The sequence below is a fragment of the Acipenser ruthenus genome, chromosome 41 (assembly GCF_902713425.1).
Source record: "Acipenser ruthenus chromosome 41, fAciRut3.2 maternal haplotype, whole genome shotgun sequence".
Classification (NCBI taxonomy): Eukaryota; Metazoa; Chordata; class Actinopteri; order Acipenseriformes; family Acipenseridae; genus Acipenser; species Acipenser ruthenus.
The window spans coordinates 8,562,288-8,585,788 of NC_081229.1; the positions used below are offsets into that span (position 1 = coordinate 8,562,288).

The 23,501-nt window shown below is 41.3% G+C and overlaps 1 protein-coding gene and 1 pseudogene across 1 annotated transcript; both read right to left on the bottom strand.

Moving 5' to 3' along the window:
* The window catches only part of LOC131709132 (zinc finger protein 665-like), a 119,554-nt pseudogene that overhangs the window by 41,575 nt on the left and 54,478 nt on the right, over positions 1–23,501 (bottom strand).
* LOC131709113 (zinc finger protein 883-like) lies at positions 10,953–22,755 on the bottom strand. The gene is made up of 4 exons (XM_059011048.1): positions 22,378–22,755; positions 21,738–21,857; positions 15,422–15,929; positions 10,953–13,856 (listed from the first exon to the last, which is right to left on the bottom strand). The coding sequence occupies exons 3-4, from the start codon at positions 15,900–15,902 to the stop codon at positions 12,268–12,270; spliced, it is 2,070 nt and encodes a 689-aa protein (XP_058867031.1). The 5' UTR covers positions 15,903–15,929; positions 21,738–21,857; positions 22,378–22,755; the 3' UTR covers positions 10,953–12,267.

Here is a 23,501-nt window from a genome sequence, read left to right on the forward strand (position 1 = left end):
AGCAGTGTCCCCCACTGGGGATTGAAACCACAACCCTCCGGTCAAGAGTCCAGAGCCCTAACCACTACTCCACACTGCTCCACTACAAGAGTTTAATACCAATACTTTATTAAACAGGGAACAGCAAGCAATGCAGGGAGGTATTGAAAGTGTAGGGGCCAAAACTGAAATAAGACTCTCAGAGAGTTGATAATCAGTAACATACAGGTAATAGACAAAGAAATGGAAACCCCAATGTAAAGTCACTTAATAGGGTGTTGGGCCACTATGGTATCCCGCTCTGTGGAGTGCTCGCTGGACCGTTTTTGTTGAAACTGGCTGCTCGCTTCCCAGGTTGAAATATGCAGTCAATTGATCTGCAGTTGTTCGTCTGTTTTTCCTTGCACTTTGAATTAATGCACGGATATCACGATCCTGGAGTATGCGCTTCCGCCCACTGTTGCCCTTTGCTGATGATGTCTTTCCCTCAGAGTTCCATGCCGACATCATCTTAGACACCGTTGCTCATGAAACATCAGCAAGTTGAGCTGTCTTGGTCACTGAAGCTCCTGCCAAACGCGCCCCAACAATCACACCTCTTTCAAAGTCACTGAGGTCTCCTCTTGCAGCCATGCTAGCCATAATTATAGGCAACCAAGACTGTCCAGCATTTTTATACATGATTATATTATTATTATTATTATTATTATTATTATTATTATTATTGTTATTATTATTATTATGTGTTTATTAAGCAGACGCCTTTATCCAAGGCGACTTACAGACTAGCGTGTGTTAACTATGCATCAGCTGCAGAGTCACTTACAATTACGTCTCACCCGAAAGACGGAGCACAAGGAGGTTAAGTGACTTGCTCAGGGTCACACAGTGAGTCAGTGGCTGAGGTGGGATTTGAACCGGGGACCTCCTGGTTACAAGCCCCTAAGCATGCTGGGATGGTATTTGCTTAATTAACACACGAGCCACACCTGTGTAGAAGCCCTTGCTTTCAATATACTTGGTGTCCCTCATTTACCCGGGTGTTTCCATTTTTTTGTCCACTACCTGTAGTTTAATAAAGAGTTCTGGAAAGAAGCAAAAACAGTCAGTATGTAAATGTTCCTCTGACTCATACACATTCAGCAATGGTATGTATATAGGGGCACAAACACTTATTGATATCCAATAAGAGAATGACAGTTTTAAAACAGTTCACAATATCCAATCAAGAAAGACTGCACCCTTTAGAAACCAGCCATAAATGAGTTTCCTGTGTTCACATTCCACAGTGCACACTGAACAGAATTCTGTTCACCCCCCTGCAAGAAGTACAGGGAGAGAGGGGAATCTTGAAACCAGATCTGCTCATTCACTCCCTCTGTCACAATATAAAATAGAAATATATTCCTCAGTGCTGTGTCTCATAGTGCTCCCAGATTCAGGCACATTCTGATCACAGGCATTTTTAAAGCACAGAAGCAAGGCGTCCTCAGCATCAGGTATTGAGCAAATCAGAAACGCTGACGACTTGCATCCAGTTTGCTGTTCACAGGCCTGTATTATTGTATCCCGTTATTTCAGAACGGTTTTCAAAGTGCTTGTGGGAATGTTGAAATCTGCAGCAGCATCTTTCATTTTCTTGTACGGAGCTGCATTATCCATCGCTTTCAGCACCTCCACTTGTCATCAAGGAGCGCATGTATTTCTTCCCTGGGAAGGTTCGAAAATAATTTGCATCTGTGTTAAATTAATTTGTATTATAAGAAGTCATTTACAGTAAGCAATACCGAATGCAGATCTAGTAGTAAGCGTGGCATTGACTCCTCATAATGTGGATGTTGCAGAATGTTTGTGTGTGAAAGCATGTGTTGCATCGGTATGTATTTATGTGTACGAATGGTAAATAAATCCCTTGCAAAATCTATAGACCCCCCACCATCTTTATTCCCATTACGACACTGCATTGTATATTATCCTGTGCTCTGTAATCTACAGACCCCCATGCTGATTCCATTACCACACTGCATTGTATATTATCCTGTGCTCTGTAATCTACAGACCCCCCATGCTGATTCCATTACCACACTGCATTGTATATTATCCTGTGCTCTGTAATCTACAGACCCCCCCATGCTGATTCCATTACCACACTGCATTGTATATTATCCTGTGCTCTGTAATCTACAGACCCCCCATGCTGATTCCATTACCACACTGCATTGTCTATTATCCTGTGCTCTGTAATCTACAGACCCCCCATGCTGATTCCATTACCACACTGCATTGTATATTATCCTGTGCTCTGTAAATCTACACACCCGTGATAGAGAGAAAGGATTGATGCTGTAAATCTCCCTCCCGATTAGAAAGGGCGCTGTGTAAGGGGGAAGGTAAGCTGTCTCCTAGATCTGCCACCTCGGTGGTAGGTGGAAACCGGAAGGTGACCATATTAGGAGGGGTGCGTAGCTGCAAGTACTCAGGATGATTCCATTGCGGTCAGCTGCGGGGCAGCCCTCTATTGGAGAAACCATGGCGACGCGTTGACTGCAGGGAGGAGTTTGCTGGGTACAAAGGGGAAGCAGCTACGTCAAAACCTCCCCTTGCGCTGAGTTAATGGAAACGACCGTCCGGAGCCGATGTTTGTTTTGTGTGTTACGTGTCTGTTTTGTCTGTTAACAGAGGAGCCGGAGGAAGGGAGGCTGTAGCCAGTGAGCAGCACTTACCCCAGAGCACGCCCCTCATCGTACAGCACTTACCCCAGAGCACGCCCCTCATCACACAGCACTTACCCCAGAGCACGCCCCTCATCGCACAGCGCATGCACCACAAGCACCGGAGGAGAAGAGCACATTTTCGTGCACGGAGGACTGTGATTATCGGAGTGTCTGTTTGTTTTCTATTGTTTGAGCCTGGACCCTGCCGTGTTTGCCCCAATAATATCGTTGGTAGCGGGGCTATTTACTATTTTTCCCGTGTGGATTATTTTTGTAATATTTCTGTTTTGTATTAAAAAGGATTATTTTTTGGGAGACAACAGTCTGGACATTATACATTCATTGCACTGCACCATTCATCCTGTCACACCCCCCATGCTGATTCCATCAATTATTTCTAAACGAGCTCATGATCCAGAAAATGAAATCCAGTGGATCAATAACACCACGACACAGTTCTATAGATGATCCATTTTATCAAAGTGAGTTCAGTGATACGATACAAAAGGAAGAAAGAACACGTGTATCACAATAATCACAACGTGAAGTTAAGCAATGGATAATATTCAGGTACTATTTCAGCTTCAATGGAAAATATCAATGATAAGTAAAAGCAACCATTCTATCAATCATCTATATTTGTCATTCTATAATAATAATAATAATAATAATAATAATAATAATAATAATGATAATGTTCTTGTATCAATAAGCAAAATAGCATGAATAACATATGCAAGTAGAATTGTTTCAATATACAGTATAAGAGTCAGGAAAGAAATATAATCTCAGTAAATTCTAATAGGATATTATGAAATCGTAATTCATTCTTTAGCAATCTGTTGTTTATTTATATATCCTTCAGTCAGAATCCACGACCCTTAAGATGAACACCGTTACATGTGTTATTATCCATCCTGTATTCATTCCAGCACCTGTTACACAATTAACCAGATCGCTTCAAATATTTACACGTCTCATATTGTCAGATTGTTCCATCAGATATTACACTGACCCGTTTCTCTTGTCCAGCGACTTACAGCCACACCCTGTTATACTTTATAACTCTTCATCATTCTGCAATTCTACATGTATTACATTCCCACATATAGATTCTGTCTATCTCTGCACTCTTTAGCTGAGCTGGGATACTCAATTCTACATGTATTACATTCCCACATATAGATTCTGTCAATCTCTGCACTCTTTAGCTGGAAACCTAACCCTAGCACAAAGGATTATTTTTTCTCAACCCCTGACCTTGGAGTTGTGATGCATATTTATGAAGATATAATATTTAACATTAATATCTCAATACCCTAGAGCAGTGGATCCTGGGGACTCACTGTGTCTGCTGGTTTTCATTCCAGCTTTCCAGATGACACAAGAGACACCCATCCTCATGGTCCACCGGTGCTGTTGCCATGGATATACATGAACACTTCAACGCAGACACACCCACTTCAGGATTTTAGAAATGGGTAACATGGCCTTGCATGTCACTGGTGTGTTACCCATAATCCTTCTGCAAGTTGAAGAAACACCACTGTACATAGTAAAAGTCACTTGTTTTTCGTTATGTTTGGACCTGTGACTCTGACAGCTTTTGTTCCACTGTTAAAAGGACAGTAATTTTGAATTGCCCTGAGTGTCCCAAATTCAAAAATACCAAAAAATGCAGTCCATGGTTCATAGTACCCACCCTAATTTCAGTGGCATAATCCTTCTGGAGCCCAAGGTAATGTTTCTGCATGACATAAAAACAAATGACACGGGTTCATTTAGTATTTCCAGTACTTGAGATCACAGAGGTGTGAAAGTCCAGAAAAGTGAACCAATTCTCTGGAGACGTACTGTACACTACATGGCTGTTGTACAAAGAAATCTGGACCATGTACATGCCGAGTTTTTGTACCATGCCATGGTCTTCTAGCAGCATTGTACGGCTCCAGCATCTGGTCTGACTTATCCACGCCTCCCATGTTTATATTGTAATCCAAGACACACACTTCGGCTTGTTTGTGTTCGTGCCCGTACCTCGCACAGGAACTGCTATTGTTGCCTCATTGTGGATGGTGGTGAGGAGGTACACATCTTTTTTATCTGTATATTTCATTGCCAGCAGTTCCTCACAGCGCTTGTTTCACCTCACCTGTTTCTTGGCTACCAATTAACGAGGAAATCCCTTCCTGTTTTCAGTCTTATTGTGCCACAAGCCATTGTTTGGGATGTGTGCAAGGCCCTAAACAGAGGGATTCCTGTGTAGAAATGATCTATGTACAAAATGGTAGCCCAGGTTTAGCAGGGGAAAAACCAGATCCCACACAATTCTCTCAGGGGTCTGGAACCATGGGGGGGGGGGGGGGCAGCTAGAGGGCTCAATCTGAGAGTCCCTCCCTGCGTATACTCTGAACCCATGAGTGGACCCAGTGCAGCCCTCACACAGTCTGTACAGTTTAATCCCATAACGGGCAAGTTTCATGGGAATATACTGTTTAAAACTGAGCCTCCCCTTGAGTAGGAGGGGTTATACCGCAGATATATTTTGCCAGGTGTATATGTTTCTTCAGATTTATTCTGTAGCAGATCAAGAAGTGGCTGTAATTTGAAGAGCATGTCAAATTGGTGATGGTCACTTGGGAGAGCCTTAGAATTACACTGTGTAACAATTTTATTATTTTTTTTTGGTTCCTGGGTAGTAAGTGTTATTTCCTAATTGCTTATGCCTCAAAAGTATAGAAAATGGCTATTATTCCCCACAAACTTTGCTTTTGTGACCAGGACAGTGATATTTTGAAATTTACCTATTTTCCAGAACATTCCAGATAGATTCAGTGCTGAGTAAACTTGGAGTAACTTCTAGAACTTTCTAGAACTTTCCAGTAATATAAATAGTAGTATAAATACAGGGGCCTTAAGCCCACCAGTTCAGTTTAGTTCCAGCTGCCTAAGTGGATACATATCTGCATTGTTCTGAGATGGCATCAAGGTCATAGGAGACTTCAAAATGGTGGCATTCCTGATGGGTCTCCAAGGCAGTTTTACCAAGTTTCCCTGCTATCTTTGCCTTTGGGACAGCAGGGACACCAAGGCGCACTACCACAGGCGGGACTGGCCACAGCGGACCGAGTTCTCTGTGGGGAGGAACAACGTCAAGTGGGAGCCACTGGTGGACCCCCCGGAAGGTGCTGATGCCACCACTGCACATCAAATTGGGCCTTATGAAACAATTTGTCAGAGCTCTAGATAAGGAGTCGGCAGCCTTCAAGTACCTTCAAGACTTCTTCCCTAAGCTGTCTGAGGCACAGGTCAAAGCCGGTGTCTTCGTCGGACCACAGATAAAGAAGATCCTGGAGTGCAATGAATTCCCCAAGAAGCTCACTAGTAAAGAGAAAGTGGCTTGGAACAGTTTTGTCGCAGTGGTTCAGGGCTTCCTGGGCAATCACAAGGCCGAAAACTATGTGGAGCTGGTTGAGACTCTGGTGAAGAACTACGGCACAATGGGCTGTAGGATGTCCCTCAAAGTCCATATCCTTGATGCTCATCTTGATAAATTCAAGGAGAACATGGGAGCGTACTCGGAGGAGCAAGGCGAGCTCTTCCACCAGGATATACTGGACTTTGAACGCCGCTACCAAGGACAGTATAACAAGAACATGATGGGAGACTACATTTGGGGGCTGATTCGTGAAAGTGATTTACAGTATAATCGTAAATCTCGAAAAACTACTCACTTCTAAATCTTTTGTAGTCATTTTTGTATTACTTTAGTATAAATACATGTTAATTTGGATTCATATGTTGTTTTTTTCTGACTTTATGTGAACGAAAAGACACAAATTCGCCCATTTTCTCATTGGAAATAGGTAAATTTCAAAATATCACTGTCCTGGTCACAAAAGCAAAGTTTGTGGGGAATAATAGCCATTTTCTATACTTTTGAGGCATAAGCAATTAGGAAATAACACTTACTACCCAGGAACAAAAATTGTGTTACATAGTGTTATCATTGCAATATAGAAATATAAAATTAATTGTAATCTGTCCCAGCTCATAAGAACATAAGAACATAAGAAAGTTTACAAACAAGAGGAGGCCATTCAGCCCATCTTGCTCGCTTGGTTGTTAGTAGCTTATTGATCCCAGAATCTCATCAAGCAGCTTCTTGAAGGATCCCAGGGTGTCAGCTTCAATAACATTACTGGGGAATTGGTTCCAGACCCTCACAATTCTCTGTGTAAAAAAGTGCCTTCTAATTTCTGTTCTGAATGCCCCTTTATCTAATCTTCATTTGTGACCCCTGGTCCTTGTTTCCTTTTTTCAGGTCGAAAAAGTCCCCTGGGTCGACATTGTCAATACCTTTTAGAATTTTCAATGCTTACTCCCTTTGAATCTATTCCCCAACTCCAGCGTTTCAAGTCACAAAACACGCTGCTATAGGAAGAGGAATAGGCCAATCCCCAAAAGGAATGCTGTGTCTTCACACATAGGAAATAAATAAATACAGTATCCATAAGTATTTACATATTCCACAACATTTCAAGCTGTATTGTAACTCATAAAAAATACTGCTGGTCAAACATGCTGGCTTAAACAGCAGTGTTGCACTTCTTATATTGGGTAAGCATAAATCAGTTAAATGAATATTCTCCTTGGTAAATTCCGAATGTAAATATAACAGTGTGTAAATAAAAAGCAGAAAACGGCTCACAAACCATCATCACTTTAAGTAAATCCTCTATCTAGATTGCTTGAAAAGTAACAATTATAACTGAAACATGAAAAAAAAAAGAAATCGGAAAAAATAGATGGTGTCTGGTGTTACCGGCCTCTCTGTGGCTAATTTATTTATTTATTTATATTGGTATTGAATGCACTTCTGGACAAAACTATCTCTCTCTTTACATTTGTCCAACTACAGGTTCTTCGTGGTTTAAAGTGAATGCAAGCTGGTTGTCACTCTTGTTTTCGGCCGATCCAGGGTGCATTATAGCAGAATAGAACCACGTTGTGCAGCCTTGACCTACCTGTGACTGTGACAGCAACGAAGAGCGCTGGGGGATACACAGAGCGCTCCGGGTTTTGTATATTTTCATTGTTATTAAAAAACACCTTTTGAAATAACTTTAAATAAAATCACATCGTAAATAAATGATGACATGTGGTTACAGTAGGCCTACACAGTGCAGTTCACTCATCTCAAACAAATACAGCGAAACAAGTTTTAATCACATTTAACCATCATTTATGTCTCCTTTATTGTAAAAAAATAATAATAAATTAGACCCTCTCTCATAAATGATTTGATTCCATAGAGGCGGATGGCTGCATAAAAACACATTAAGCACCCAAACTCTGAAAACGGTAAATCGTAGCAAAGGACACACAGAACCCCATTTTTACATTAATGTAAATTAAGAACATTCAATCTAAAAAACTGTTACAATATATGTTCATTCATAACCAGTTTGCAATGAGCTGTCTTCCTCTACTTCTACTGGCGATCTGCATCGCTGCTCCTCCACGATATTGTTTAGCATCTCATTTGTATATCATTTGTGTACATTAGCATTAAGTGCAGGTTAGTTCAGTTCGCCGCTGGAGCTTCTTATGAAACCAAGGTGCACCAGAGCCGCTCGGAGCAGCACAGGAAGGCATGATAGTGTCAGAAGAGTGTCGAGGTGAACGTCATTGTTTCAGGCGGTGCTCCATTCATGTACTTAATTGGGACTTAGTCAAAATGTAGTGCTTCAATTGAGTTCAGCACACCTCTAGAGCAAACTGAAACTGGCCTGTGACAGACAGAATGGTTCTTGGTGATAGATCTCCCTCCCGACCTGCGAGGGCGCTATGTAAAGGGAACAGAGTGCCCTGGACTGGATGGCCTGACAATTCACTCCCAGGGTTTGGCGGAAGTCGGCCCTCTAGAAAGGGGGCAGAGCTATGGTAAACTAAATCATTGACCTGGAAGGGAAAAGATGTGGCATCTGCGGATTGGAGGAGCAGATGCGCTCATTAACCAAGGGGTCATGGTTGACGGTATATAAGGGGACATAGTGATGTGATCTGTTCTTTTGTGAATGGTTAAACTAAACAACCAAAAGAAAAACCTGTGGAAATTGTGAGTGTTTGTTTGTTTTTGTCGTGTCTAAATACTGTTTGTTTGTGATTTATTAGACGGCTATCACGATCCGGAGCTGTCGCCACAGGCCAGCACTAAACACGAACAACACTGCACTTGTTTATGATAAATTGCAGCTGCACCACGAGCACTACAGCACTCACTTTACCCTTGTGACCGTGTTTGTGTTCACTGTGTGTGTTTAAATACCGTGGTTACTGTTTCGGGACTGAACCCCTGGATTTAACTGGGCAAGACACATCATTATGTACTGCCAGTTCTCATTATTCTTTACTGTTGTCATCAGACTTTGGATTATAAATAAACCATCATTTCACCAGTACTTTGTTGTCTGCCCTTGTTTAAGCACTGCATCATCTCTACACCTGCACACTGCAAACCACTTTGCCACACAGCTTTAGACAAGATTCAAGCTTGGGCAGATAAAATTTAATGTGAATAACTACAAAGTCTTGCACATAGGGCGCAAAAACAGCATGAATAATAATGAAATAGAGGAGGCTATGCATGAAAAGTACTTAGGGGTCGTAGTGCATGAATCTCTAAAGCCAACTAGACACTGTGGAGAAGCTATAAAAAAGGCAAATAGAATGTTAGGTTATATATTCAAGACAGTTGAATTCAAATCAAGAGAAGTTATATTAATTATACAATGCACTGGTACGACCACACCTAGAATAGTGTGTCCAGTTCTGGTCCCCTTATCATAAGAAAGACATTGAGGCATTGGAGAGAGTACAGAGAGCAACACGATTAATTCCAGGACTGAAGGGCATGTCATATGAAGATAGACTGAAAGAGCTGAATCTGTAGAGCCCAGGAAGAAGGAGAGGTGACTTAAGAGGGATTTAAAATTGTCAAGGGGTTTACCAAAGTAACTGCTGAGAATTATTTTTCATACAGGAGTTTTTTGTTTTTCCTCTCCTGAGTGTTAACGGAGCATAGGTGGGCCGAATGGTCTTTTCTTGTTCTAGAATTTTTTAATTATTTAAAAAAAAAAGAATAGAAAGAAAAGAAAGAAATCAAATGAAGAGAAAAAAAATCAGATGAAATATACAAAAAATGAGTAACAGTTTTTTGGGGGACAGTAGAAAAAAGAAATTAGATCTAATATAAATTTATTAAAGTAAGAAATATAACTACAGGGATTACAAAAATAAGATACAGTATTTGAAAAATCTGTAAAATATATCAATTGTATGCTCAAACTCACTAGCCTAACAGTTCCTCTCCAACCAACTCACCCAGACACAACAAGTTTGAGATACAAGGTTTCACTCACAGTAGCTATATACAAAAAACACACGGTTTCTAATGTTTATTTTTACCCTATGATGTCTGAGTTTACGACACTTTTTTTAAAGTTGGAACTACAGTAGCTCCCACACGCTCGGTGCATTACAATGGTGTCACACGATGATACAGTAGCTCCCACACGCTCGGTGCATTACAATGGTGTCATACGAAGATACAGTAGCTCCCACACGCTCTGTACATTACAATGGTGTCACACGATGATACAGTAGCTCCCACACGCTCTGTACATTACAATGGTGTCACACAATGATACAGTAGCTCCCACACGCTCGGTGCATTACAATGGTGTCACACGATGATACAGTAGCTCCCACACGCTCTGTACATTACAATGGTGTCACACGATGATACAGTAGCTCCCACACACTCTGTACATTACAATGGTGTCACACGATGATACAGTAGCTCCCACACACTCTGTACATTACAATGGTGTCACACGATGATACAGTAGCTCCCACACACTCTGTACATTACAATGGTGTCACATGATGATCCAGTAGCTCCCACACACACTGTACATTACAATGGTGTCACACGATGATACAGTAGCTCCCACACGCTCTGTACATTACAATGGTGTCACACGATGATACAGTAGCTCCCACACGCTCTGTACATTACAATGGTGTCACACGATGATACAGTAGCTCCCACACGCTCTGTACATTACAATGGTGTCACACGATGATACAGTAGCTCCCACATGCTCGGTGCATTACAATGGTGTCACACGATGATACAGTAGCTCCCACACACTCTGTACATTACAATGGTGTCACACGATGATACAGTAGCTCCCACACACTCTGTACATTACAATGGTGTCACACGATGATACAGTAGCTCCCACACACTCGGTGCATTACAATGGTGTCACACGATGATACAGTAGCTCCCACACACTCTGTACATTACAATGGTGTCACACGATGATACAGTAGCTCCCACACGCTCGGTGCATTACAATGGTGTCACACGATGATACAGTAGCTCCCACAAGCTCGGTGCATTACAATGGTGTCACACGATGATACAGTAGCTCCACACACTCGGTGCATTACAATGGTGTCACACGATGATACAGTAGCTCCCACACGCTCTGTACATTACAATGGTGTCACACGATGATACAGTAGCTCCCACACGCTCGGTGCATTACAATGGTGTCACACGATGATACAGTAGCTCCCACACGCTCTGTACATTACAATGGTGTCACACGATGATACAGTAGCTCCCACACGCTCGGTGCATTACAATGGTGTCACACGATGACAGTCAGGAGCAGGAAGTATCTTCCTCTCTGTCACATGAACAAAACAAGACATAGACAAATAGTCGTATGTAACTTCAAAGCTGATTTCATGAAGCACAGCTCGATAAAACAGCTACTAATCAAAAGGTAAACTTTTTTTATTATCAATCCTCATTGAAAAGAAATCAAAAGTTACACACAGATTGTTTTAAATTCATTCTGGATGTTTCCTGTACAAGCCAAAGATGGTCACTGCTTGCATTCAAACAGGCTGTAAATTACATTTAACAACTGCATCACATCAAATATATTTTATCTGTGTAATATAATGACATTAATATGTTGTGTAATAACTCCTCAATGAAAAACCCCGAGGGAAAAAACAGTAATCCAGATTTTTATTTTTTTTTAAAACATTTTTAACCATGTTTTTAATCATGACGTGCCAGGTATGTCTGTATCGCAAAAGAGGTTAATGTTAAAATATAACGTAATTGATTTGCAGAGTCAGTGTGATACCTGGAAAAAAGATGTGCTGAACCGATAAAGAACCTTGTAGAGCTGTGGTTGTGCCGTAGTTCAAAGAAACATTGCAGTTAAAATGGAAGGCTTTTTTTTAATGCCTGCCCATTACCATCAAAGATTGTACAGTATTTATCGAGATTACTCAGGACTTCAAGGTAATGTTGCATTTTACCCACTGAAAATACATTTTACTCTCAGTGTTAAAAGGGTAAGTTACTCCCAGACCCAAAACCTTATCTGGAGCGCTGATGTAAGGTAATGTTTCTTTCTGAATGAACATGGTCCTTAGGGTTTGTCTCTGGTGTGAATTCACTGGTGTGTTTGAAGATGTCCTAACTTGTTGAAACTCTTCCCACAGTCAGAGCACTGATACAATTTCTCTCCTGTGTGAGTTTGCTGGTGTGTTTTTTGAGGTTACTTAACTGACTGAAACTCTTCCCACAGTCAGAGCAGCGATACGGTTTCTCTCTTGTATGAATTCGCTGGTGTTTATTCAGGGAGTCTGCATGCCTGAAACTCTTCCCACAGTCAGAGCAGAAATACGGTTTCTCTCCTGTATGAATTCGCTGGTGTGTTTTCAGTGTTCCTGAATTTTTGAAGGTCTTCCCACAGACAGAGCAGCAATACGGTTTCTCTCCTGTGTGAATTCGCTCATGTTTTGTCAGGGTTCCTCTTTCTCTGAAGCTCTTCCCGCAGTCAGAGCAGCGATACGGTTTCTCTCCTGAGTGAATTCGCTCATGTTTTGTCAGGGTTCTTCTTTCTCTGAAACTCTTCCCACAGTCAGAGCAGCAATACGGTTTCTCTCCTGTGTGAATTTGATGGTGTAATTTCAGGTGTCTAAACAGACTGAAACTCTTCCCACAGACAGAGCAATAATACGGTTTCTCTCCTGTATGAATTTGCTGGTGTATTTTCAGTGTTCCTGAATTTCTGAAACTCTTCCCACAGTCAGGGCAGCAATACGGTTTTTCTCCTGTATGAATTCGCTGGTGTTTATTCAGGGAGTCTGCATGCCTGAAACACTTCCCACAGTCAGAGCAGCGATACGGTTTCTCTCCTGTGTGAATTTTATGGTGTGTTTTCAGGTTTCCTAAGCGACTGAAACTCTTCCCACAGTCAGAGCAGCAATATGGTTTCTCTCCTGTGTGAATTTGCTGGTGTGCTTTCAGGGGTGCTAATTGACTGAAACTCTTCCCACAGTCAGAGCAGAAATACGGTTTCTCTCCTGTGTGAATTTGCTTGTGTGATTTAAGGTGTCCAAACAGACTGAAACTCTTCCCACAGTCAGAGCAGCAATACGGTTTCTCTCCTGTATGAATTCGCTGGTGTATTTTCAGTGTTCCTGAATTTCTGAAACTCTTCCCACAGTCAGAGCAGCAATGCAGTTTCTCTCCTGTGTGAATTTGCTGGTGTGCTTTCAGGGGTGCTGATTGACTGAAACTCTTCCCACAGTCAGAGCAGAAATGCGGTTTCTCTCCTGTATGAATTCGCTGGTGTATTTTCAGTGTTCCTGAATTTCTGAAACTCTTCCCACAGTCAGAGCAGCAATACGGTTTCTCTCCTGTGTGAATTTGCCGGTGTGATTTCAGGTGTCCTAACTGACTGAAACTCTTCCCACAGTCAGAGCAGCAATATGGTTTCTCTCCTGTGTGAGTTCGCTGGTGTGCTTTCAGGGGTGCTGATTGACTGAAACTCTTCCCACAGTCAGAGCAGCAATACGGTTTCTCTCCTGTATGAATTCGTTGGTGTCTTTTCAGTGATCCTGAATTTCTGAAACTCTTCCCACAGTCAGAGCAGCGATACAGTTTCTCTCCTGTGTGAATTTGCTGGTGTGTTTTCAGGTTTCCTAAGCTAATGAAACTCTTCCCACAGTCAGGATATTCTCCACCGCCCGCCCTCGCTTTAGCTGCTGGACTGGAACCTGGAAAATATGAACAGGAAAGAAAGTAAGAGGGACTGCTGGTAGGCTTCGGGCATGTGGCTGGGTGGAGGAGGGGTTCCCAATTTTTTTTCCCCCCGAGGCCCACCTGTTCAGCTGCATCAGGCACTGCGGCCCACTATTAGCACTCCTGGGGAAAATGTCAAATTAAAAAAAAAATTCTATGTTTAAACCTGTAACATTATAAATAAAGCTAATCTAAACTGTCCTTTATTCATTTGAATAAATAATGTGACAGATGGAAATCAGATAGAATATGCACAGAGTAAAAAATTCAAACACTTTAATTTTAGTGAATACAATAAATTGCAAAGATTAAACAGACGTTTTTATCAACCTTTTAAATTAGGTACCTTTGTATAATTATTATTATTATGTTTCAACAAAAAATATTCTAGCATTATTTTAAGACGTCTGTATAAAATAGCAGTATAACCAAACATTTTAATAAATCAATTACATCTATGCAACAAGACTTATAAGTTTGATTCATAACTTGATTTAGTTAATATTGAAACATACATCAAAGCACGCAATATTTTAAATGTTAATAGCTACTTAGTGACAAAAACGTATTCATCATTGGCATCAATTGTAAATGAATGTTATTATAAAAGTTAGTATGGAAACGTTTCTACAAAAGAAAAAAACCCATTCCAGCTCCTCAAAGCTGAGCCCGCGGTACAAATGCATTCAAACTCCTGCAGCTGCCTTTTCTGTTCTTTATACTTTATAAAACGTATTCTTTGGTAGCGGATTCGACATATTGTAATGTTATGAATACTGAACACACTTTTTACATCTGCCAGCAGAGCGATCACATGACCTCAACACCACCCTATTGTCAGAGCTCTCGCTCTACATCCCGCCTACAGGAAGGCAATCTGTTAGCTCTGATTTGTGAATTTCTGCTTTGATTGACAGTCCGTCGATACTCCCTTGCTACACTTTATTTTTCTATAATTACAGCTGCTGCCGACGGCTGCTTATCGCTATTAATAGAAAAAAACACATAGAATGTCATTGCACCCGCGGCCTGAAGGTGGTGCTGTTTGGAACCCCTGGATTAAAGTGTGTGCATTTTAGCTGTGGGGTTTACTCTGGGTTACACCAGTTTAAAAATGCAAAGTTAAACTTAAAGCCTTTCTGTGTGAAAGCAAAGTCAGTAAAGACTGATGCTGGTGAAACCGAGCCCTGGGATCAAAATCTGACTGTGAAGTTCTCCTGTAATGTTTCAGGTCTATTGCCCCTGACAAACCCAAATTACAAATATATCAGCATTAGATTACAATTATATCTCTCTTATGGTATTTTAGGAGTTTTTCCAAATCTTGGGGTAAATCAAATACAAATCGAGTAATCCGTCGCGTATCTGACTGCGGAGGGACCAGAGTAAATACCATTTACTTTTAAAGTGTTCAAAAGGATTAGTCATTTTTAGATAGGTTTTAAAAGTACTCTAACCAATATGCTCCCTCCCTCTCAACCACACTGTGGATATCATGCAATCTAGAATGACAATGTCACAGCTACTGGGAGTCACTCACCTGCTAGACTGCATTCTGAATGGGAGCGCCCGTCTTCCTTTCCACCTCCTTGCGTGCTGTTGGGAGAGCCTTCCTCTCCAGCGCCTTGCTCTCTCACGCAGATTCTCTCCAGCACCACACTACACTCCCGCAGGCGTACAGGCTCCAGCTCAGGGATGTTTGGTTTGAAGTCCTCAGATTCTTCCTTCACTGGTTCCATGTGGTCAAACTCTACTTCAGGGGGCTCCTGTTTAATACAGACAGTTTCCAGCACCTCTTCTTGTTTAACAGGAAGGGGTTCTTCTGTCTGGGGGATCTCCAATTCATTGTGTTCAGCTTTAATCTCACAGTCCTCTGGCTGACTGCTGTCACATTGCATCTCACAGAGCTCCTGTTTAATGGGGAGGGAAGCCAGCCCAGAGAACTCCACTCTAATGGGGACAAGTTCAAGTTCAGGGAACTCCTCTTTAATCTGGACAGATTCCATCTTCACACTGTCCATGGCAGCACATGGGATTCTGTTTAGTAGCTGCCAAAAAAAAGAAAATCATTGATTTATTTAAATACAGTGTTATGAAGGGCATTCAAGGGACAGACACAATCTGGCATTACAGCAGGAGTGGCTTTACTAGTGAAGGAACACAGAATCTTTTGTAATAAGTTTATAATATCATAGGATTTTATCTGTTGAAAAAGTTTTCTCAATTTATTTTATTATTATTATTATTATTATTATTATTATTATTACTATTATTATTTATTTCTTAGCAGACACCCTTATCCAGTGCGACTTACAGTCGTAAACAAAAATACATTTCAAGAATCACAGTACAAGTATTAATACAATTAAGAGCAAGATAAAATACAATGACTTCACTTCTAGTAAGTACAAGTATAATACAAAATACGAATCAATATCAGAGCAGATGACAGTGTTAGTGATAGTTACATCAGGATACGATTAAATGCAAAATACTACAGATTAAATAACACTTGTGACAGATTACAGTACTCTAAAGTACAGGATTAAATGCAGTAAAATAGGGGGCAGATAAGAGCAAGTAAAGCGCATTAAGGAAGTGATAGTGTCCAGAGGGAAAAGAGGAGTTCTACAGGTGATGTCTGAAGAGGTGAGTCTTGAGGAAGCGTCGCAAGGTGGTCAGGGACTGGGCAGTCCTGGCATCTGTAGGAAGGTCATTCCACCACTGTGGGGCGAGAGTGGAGAAGGAGCGGGCTCTGGAGGCAGGGGAGCGTAGAGGAGGTACAGCCAGTCTTCTAGTGCAGGCGGTGCGGAGAGGTCGAGTGGGGGTGTAGGGAGAGTTGAGGGTCTGGAGGTAGCTGGGTGCAGTCTGGTCAAGGCATCTGTAGGCGAGTACAAGAGTCTTGAACTGGATGCGAGCGGTGATCGGGAGACAGTGGAGTGAGCGGAGCAGTGGAGTTGCGTGGGAGAAGCGAGGCAGAGAGAACACCAGGTGAGCACCATTCTATATACAGTGTTTCTGTGAATTAAAGCATTTGTACGGAACAGATAGGAGAGAGAAGGCTTCCATAAGACCAGACTGGCAGATCTAGACTAGACTTTGCATTGTGCTTTCATGTCGACGAACACACGAGGCAGCCAATCAGAATCATGCAGGAAAAGGAAATAAACAAATCCTCCCTCCATCGCACACTTGCTTTGTTAACAAGCCTGGAACTGCCCAATCACTCACTCATTCGATTGGCTGTGCCTTTAAAGGGCGGGGTCTAGAGGCCCGTCACAGACCTATTGCTGCCAGTCAAACTGACGAGCGGCTTCAGTCTCTGCCAGTCAACTAGCTTCTGAACCCTTCTGACAGGTTTACCAGTTCATGGAAACGCTGCTATATTAGTCATGGTAGAATTATTTTGTGCACACTGTTCTAGTATATTTGTTTCAGTTTTGTTATAGTTACTTTTTTTATATATTATATATACTAGGGGTGGGTTAGAGCATTAATTTACTTAATTAGACCTTTTTAATTGTTTTCAGCTGTTAACAGTTAAATATTTCAAGTTACATATACCATTTTATAAGTAACTTGAACTCTGCAACAATTAAACAGGTCTAATTAAGCAAATGATCAGTTCAATGAAGGGTGTGGTTAAGCTGGAATGAAAACCAGCAGGCACAGGGGGTGACCAGGACCAGAGCTGGGAACCCCGGGGTAAGAGTACTCTAAATAATTATAATAACTCGAGCACTCATGTATTACTCCAGTACTCACATTTAAATAACATCTCTTCATGAATGGAAGTTCAATATATTTGTATTCACGTGTACCACCTTACTGGGTTCACACTCTTAATGTGTAGACCACTTCAGTTATAAAGAGGAAGGGCTCCTCGAGTCTGCAGCAGAATGATTGACAGCGGGCAGGTTTCATGGGCGGGCGGCCAGCGCTCCAGTTCTTCCTGCTGGAGGCGTGGTCTGGGGAACTTTCAACTTTTTCTTGCACATTGTCTTTTGGACGAGACTGCAATGTTAAAGTCTTTTTTTTTTTTTAATCTGCTGAACCACATACTACAAGATAGTTTTTGTTTTATTTCTAAATGGCGTTTTTTTTGCACCAACTTGATGCAATTGTTATTTATTTGGATTTTGTACTGGGCAGGCTGAAATGTTAAAAATATTTTTGGAGCAGGTGAAAATATGGACCTTTGTTAATGGATTTAGCATTGCAACTCCTCCCTATACTAGATGAATGGGTTTTTTCTGGGATTTTTGATCGAACATCCAGGAATATTTAAGACAAGTTGTATTTGTTTGTTCATTGGATCTGCTATTTGCAAGGGCTTTCGAGTTACATCTTAAACAGGCTGGCCAGGCTTTGTGTGTAATGATTTAATGTAGTAAAGCTTGTGTTCATTAGTTCAATTAGAATAGATTGACATTTATCTAGTAAGACTTGCCTAAGATACAATTAACTTTACCTGAAAGCAAATGTCACTCAGTACTTAACCTATTATTTAATTGTGTGTTACATTAGCATTTAGAAATAGGACTGGCAGGGCGACTAGATTACTCCATGGTCATCGGGACACTGAGACAGGACAGGATTTTAAAGATACCCTTAAACTAAGAGATTAATGTGGAAATTAAGCATTACACCTTAATTACACTACACAGTAATAATAATAATAATAATAATAATAATAATAATAATAATAATAATAATAATAATAATAATAATAATAATAAGGAATACAATGCTTATCAAAAATATATTTTTATTTTAATTAATTTAAATGATCGATTCCAGTTGTTCACTCCCTCTGATCGGTGGGAGGAATAGTGAACAGCTGATATGTACAGAGGGAGGAATAGTGAACAGCTGATATGTACAGAGGGAGGAATAGTGAACAGCTGATATGTACAGAGGGAGGAATAGTGAACAGCTAATATGTACAGTGGAAGGAATAGTGAACAGCTAATATGAACAGAGGGAGGAATAGTGAACAGCTTATATGTACAGAGGGAGGAATAGTGAACAGCTGATATGTACAGAGGGAGGAATAGTGAACAGCTGATATGTACAGAGGGAGGAATAGTGAACAGCTGATATGTATTACTTGTTTGATTCCCACAGTAATTAAGCAACAATATTCATCTTAGCAATTTGTCCCGGTGACCATGAAGCCATATGTTCACCTTAACTTGTGGTCATTTATGTGGCGCATATGTAGAATAATATTGTCAGGCATTAGGTTTGAGTACCAAATACTTAACGCTTGAGGACTAAATTACTCAAAATTCCCATCCCTAATATATACACAATCAACTCTCATTAATATGAATGTCAAGGGACCAGCAAAAAAATGGGTCTCATCAGTAATTCTTTTTTTATCAGGAGTCTAGGCCAAATGCATACTGTGAGTTTTTACTGAAGTTACAGGAAGACTGAACATTCAAATTACAGTACAATGAAAAGCATATAAATGTAAATGCTGTGCATTTTTTTGAAAATACGGTTGTGAGTATGCATTGCAAATGAACTGCAGTTGAAATGTGCACATCCCAGCTGCTGTGCTCATTCCTCAGGGTGTGTCTCATAGTGATTCCAGATTCAGGCACATTCTGATCACAGGCATTTTTAAAGCACAGAAGCGTCACCTTACAATAATTGATTTTGAGTTTCAGTGTTTTAAAATAAAATATCAAACAGAACGAAATTTCAATGTACCATTTGTAATTCAGTAATATGAGAGAATTGGTCAGGGGTCTGAATACTTTTGCAAGGCACTGTATATATGGTGATCAGGCATCCCGGCTTTCCAGCAAAGGTCCCAGTGCAAATCTTCCTCTCCTTTCCCCCCTCTGACCGACATTTCCTCCCGTATCTCTACCTCTCCAAATCAGACCTCCCCCTCTTCCTCCCCCACCGCTGATCTCTCTATCTCTATTCCTCTTGAATCCACCAAGAACCTCAGTGTCACCCTCGACCCCTCCCTCTCCTACTCTCAGCACATCTCTGCTCTGGCACGCTCCTGTCGCTTCTTCCTCAGCTACATATACAGAATTCGCCCCTTCCTCAACGGCTACTCCACACAGCTCCATGCCCTGGTACTGTCCCGCCTTGACTACTGCAACTCTTTCCTGGCTGGCCTCCCTGACTCTGCTACCCGTCCGCTCCAGCTCATCCAAAACTCTGCTGCTCGCCTTGTCTTTTCCCTTCCTCGTTTCTCCCACGCTACACCGCTGCTCTGTTCTCTGCACTGGCTCCCTATCGCTGCTCGCATCCAATTCAAAACTCTTGTACTCACCTATCGCTGTCTTGACCTTTCTGCTCTCTCCTATCTCCAGACTATCATTTCTCCCTGCACCCCCTGATCGCCACCTCCACCTCCGGCAGATTAGCTGTACCCCCCCCCCTCTGCCTCCAGAGCCCCCTACATCTCCAACCTTGCCTCCCAGTTGTGTAACAACCTACCTATGGATATCAGGACTGCTCAGTCCCTGACCACTTTCCAGCACCTCCTCAAGACACACCTGTTCAGACAGCATCTGTAAACCTCACAACTCTCCACTACACTGGACTAGATGGCACCCAGTTGTACCAGTACTTGCATCAGTTTGTACTTGCACTGAACTACTCCATACATCGCTGCATTCAACTACTGCTCCTAACTCTAACTACTTCCCATGTCTTGTATCTGGTTTTACTCTTATAGGTAACCGTACTCACTTTTGTTTGTAATTGCTCTTATTTGAAATCATTCTCATCCATGTATCATTCTTACTACGTGTTCTTACTGGACTTTACTCATGTAAGCAGATATTTACTGTTTTAGCTGCTCTCAGTGGAACTCGCTCTTTACTGTATTCTTTATTCTGCTCTTACTTGAATTTGATCTCACTGTACGTTCATAACTGCTCTTACCTGTATTATGATATTCTGTAATGTGATATTTTATAATGCAATACTTTGTACTGTGATCCCTCCTAACAATGGTGCACCATGTACTGCGCTTACCCAGGCATGTGCAGATGATTTACCTCAGAAAACAAGTGAACGGTCATCTGAACAGGGTACCATGTACTGAGTTTGGACTTAATTTTAATTTTTTTTTTCACAGCTCAGCAAATGCATGTGACTAACTGATGAGCAACAGCTTGTGTTATCTAACATTGTAAACATGTAGGATTCTGTGTGTGAACTACAGTTTGTCTTGTTCCTACTGATTTGTGCAGCAGTCAATCACAACATTGACAGCGTACCATTTTTTGATGTCACACGGGTCAAGTTTTGGTACCAGTACCACATTCTGATGATGTACCACGTTCTGCACCTACACCGGTTTTCAGCCACCTCCTGTAGCGCGATGCACTCTAAATACCTTTTTGTCAAAATAACAGAAACAACCGCGTCTATATCATTTAGTTTAAGGCACCTGCAGTGAAAACAAGATAACATTTTTAAAAAGTACTATTGTAATCAAGAACATTGTTTTATAAATTCATTAACACATACGGACATGCTTATCTCTCAGCACGCAATGCGTTTCCATGTAGTTTATATTCAATATGAATCTACAATTACGTGTAGTTTCGTACAGTAGCTGTTCAGTTCAGTCGGGCTTTAGCCCAGACACTAGGAGAGCACAAAATTGACCATGCTGAAAAACCCGCGGCTAACAGTAATAATATAGCAGCAGGCAGAGGCTTCCTGTCCCGTTAGATTTTCTGTCACAGGTCTGAGTTGAATGTTAATTGAATCGGTCTTGCTGAGGAGGCTCGCCATGGCTTGTTCATTCAGGATCTGCAACACCACTGCGCCGCAAACAACGAAACATGAATTAAAAACAACATGGAACTTACTTTCTGAATCGTCAACGGGTGCCCAACACCATTTAAATAAGTGAAGAACAACTCTGCGGGGCTCGGCCAGGTTTTTAACTTCTGACTGTTGTTCTTATTCTCTTTGAAACGACGCTGTGTCTGAAACAGAGACATGAAAACATTATAGATAGGATAGGAATAGATAGGACGCGCCTGTACAATCACTCCGAGAGGCAGCCTGCAAACCGGCGGCCATATTACCTAGGGAGGAAAGTACAGTCCCTGCAAGGCAACAGACAGAAGCGTAGATACAAACGAGGTGTTGAATTGTTTTTAAAACTTTTATTTATAACAGTAATATATTATAACTGCAAATATTATCTGAACATGTTGATTTATAAAAACGTATTTGTTTTTAATTGTTAAATAAAAAAAACACTGTAATTGAAATTACTGTATCATTATCCGATTCATTTTTCAGTTATATTTTTCAGTTATATTCAATGAAAAACATGCATTTTGCAGACTGCAGACTGCCAAGGCAATTTATATGGCTTTTAAAACACATTTTAATACAGAATTCTAACATGTATTCAGATCCCAGTAAGCAAGTATTAATATTTATAAATATCTAAAGAATGTAAATCTATCTAGCAGTATTATTATTATTATCTGTTACCTGTGAAAGGTGAGCCCCCTCCTCAACGAGTCTGCGGACTTCTGAGCAGTTTATAGCTGCACGTCGATGTCGGATAAATAACGTATTTAAACATAATATATACGTCACTGAAGTTCTTATGAGCCGAGTGTCGTGGAAATTCTATTGAAAGGAAGAGAGACTGTAGATTCTCAAACAGCAAGCTTTATTAAGATTTGCAAACCTGGAGCTAGTCACAACACTCAGTGCAGAGTCAGTTAGAGAACAAGCCCACATAGCTTTGCCTAGCTTGGATATTTATAGGTACCTCCGCAAACTGTCTAAGTGACAGTTGGGCATGTAGCAACTTGAGCGAAACTCTTGCATACAGAGGAGACAGAGAACATATTTTCAGTAGAACAGGCGGTCAAAAGGGTGGTTCAAAAATTATCTTCATAACACACAACTTCTACTTCTGCAATCGGTTGCCACCTGTCAACGTTCACATTTAGCAGACAGGATGCTGTGGTTACCCCCCTCGCTGACAGCAGCATTATTCTGCACGTAGCTATTTGTTGCAATAATAAGATACAGAGTGGAAAAGTACAAACAGTTACAGGGTGGAACAATACAAGTTCTTACATTAAAGTATGTGTTCTTAACATTGTCGAGAATACCTTGTATTGTGAATTTTCTACCACATGAGTCAGTCGCATAACAAGATTGTATTCCTTAGTGAAGCAGCTGTGTGAGCATATACTGTCAATCTGTATCCTTGTTAGGAAGGAGCACTCTTTCTGTTTCTTAGTGGGAGGGAGCAGTTCAGTCTCTGTGCCTCAAGCCTGCCCTGGACTGGAGGGAGCACCCTTTCTCTTAGGGGGGTGAGGGATGGAGGGAGGGAGCAGTTCAGTCTCTGTGCCTCAAGCCTGCCCTGGACTGGAGGGAGCACCATTTCTCTTAGGGGGGTGAGGGATGGAGGGAGGGAGCAGTTCAGTCTCTGTGCCTCAAGCCTACCCTGGACTAACCCAGGTGTGGCAGTTCAGTCTCCATACCCATCCATTGCTTGGTGGTGTTTTTGTAAACAGCTTGGATACAGCATGCATCTCCACTCCAGGAAGGGGACCCCACATGCATGCTGTATGACTGGGGGAGCAAATCTAAATGCA

What these genes read in the sequence shown, in the direction of transcription:
- LOC131709113 (XM_059011048.1), bottom strand. Translation starts at nt 15,902, where the DNA reads ATGGACAGTGTGAAGATGGAATCTGTCCAGATTAAAGAGGAGTTCCCT. An exon ending in TTCAGAATGCAGTCTAGCAG is followed by an intron (nt 13,857 to 15,421) that starts GTGAGTGACTCC and finishes CATATTTTCCAG; the next exon opens with GTTCCAGTCCAGCAGCTAAA.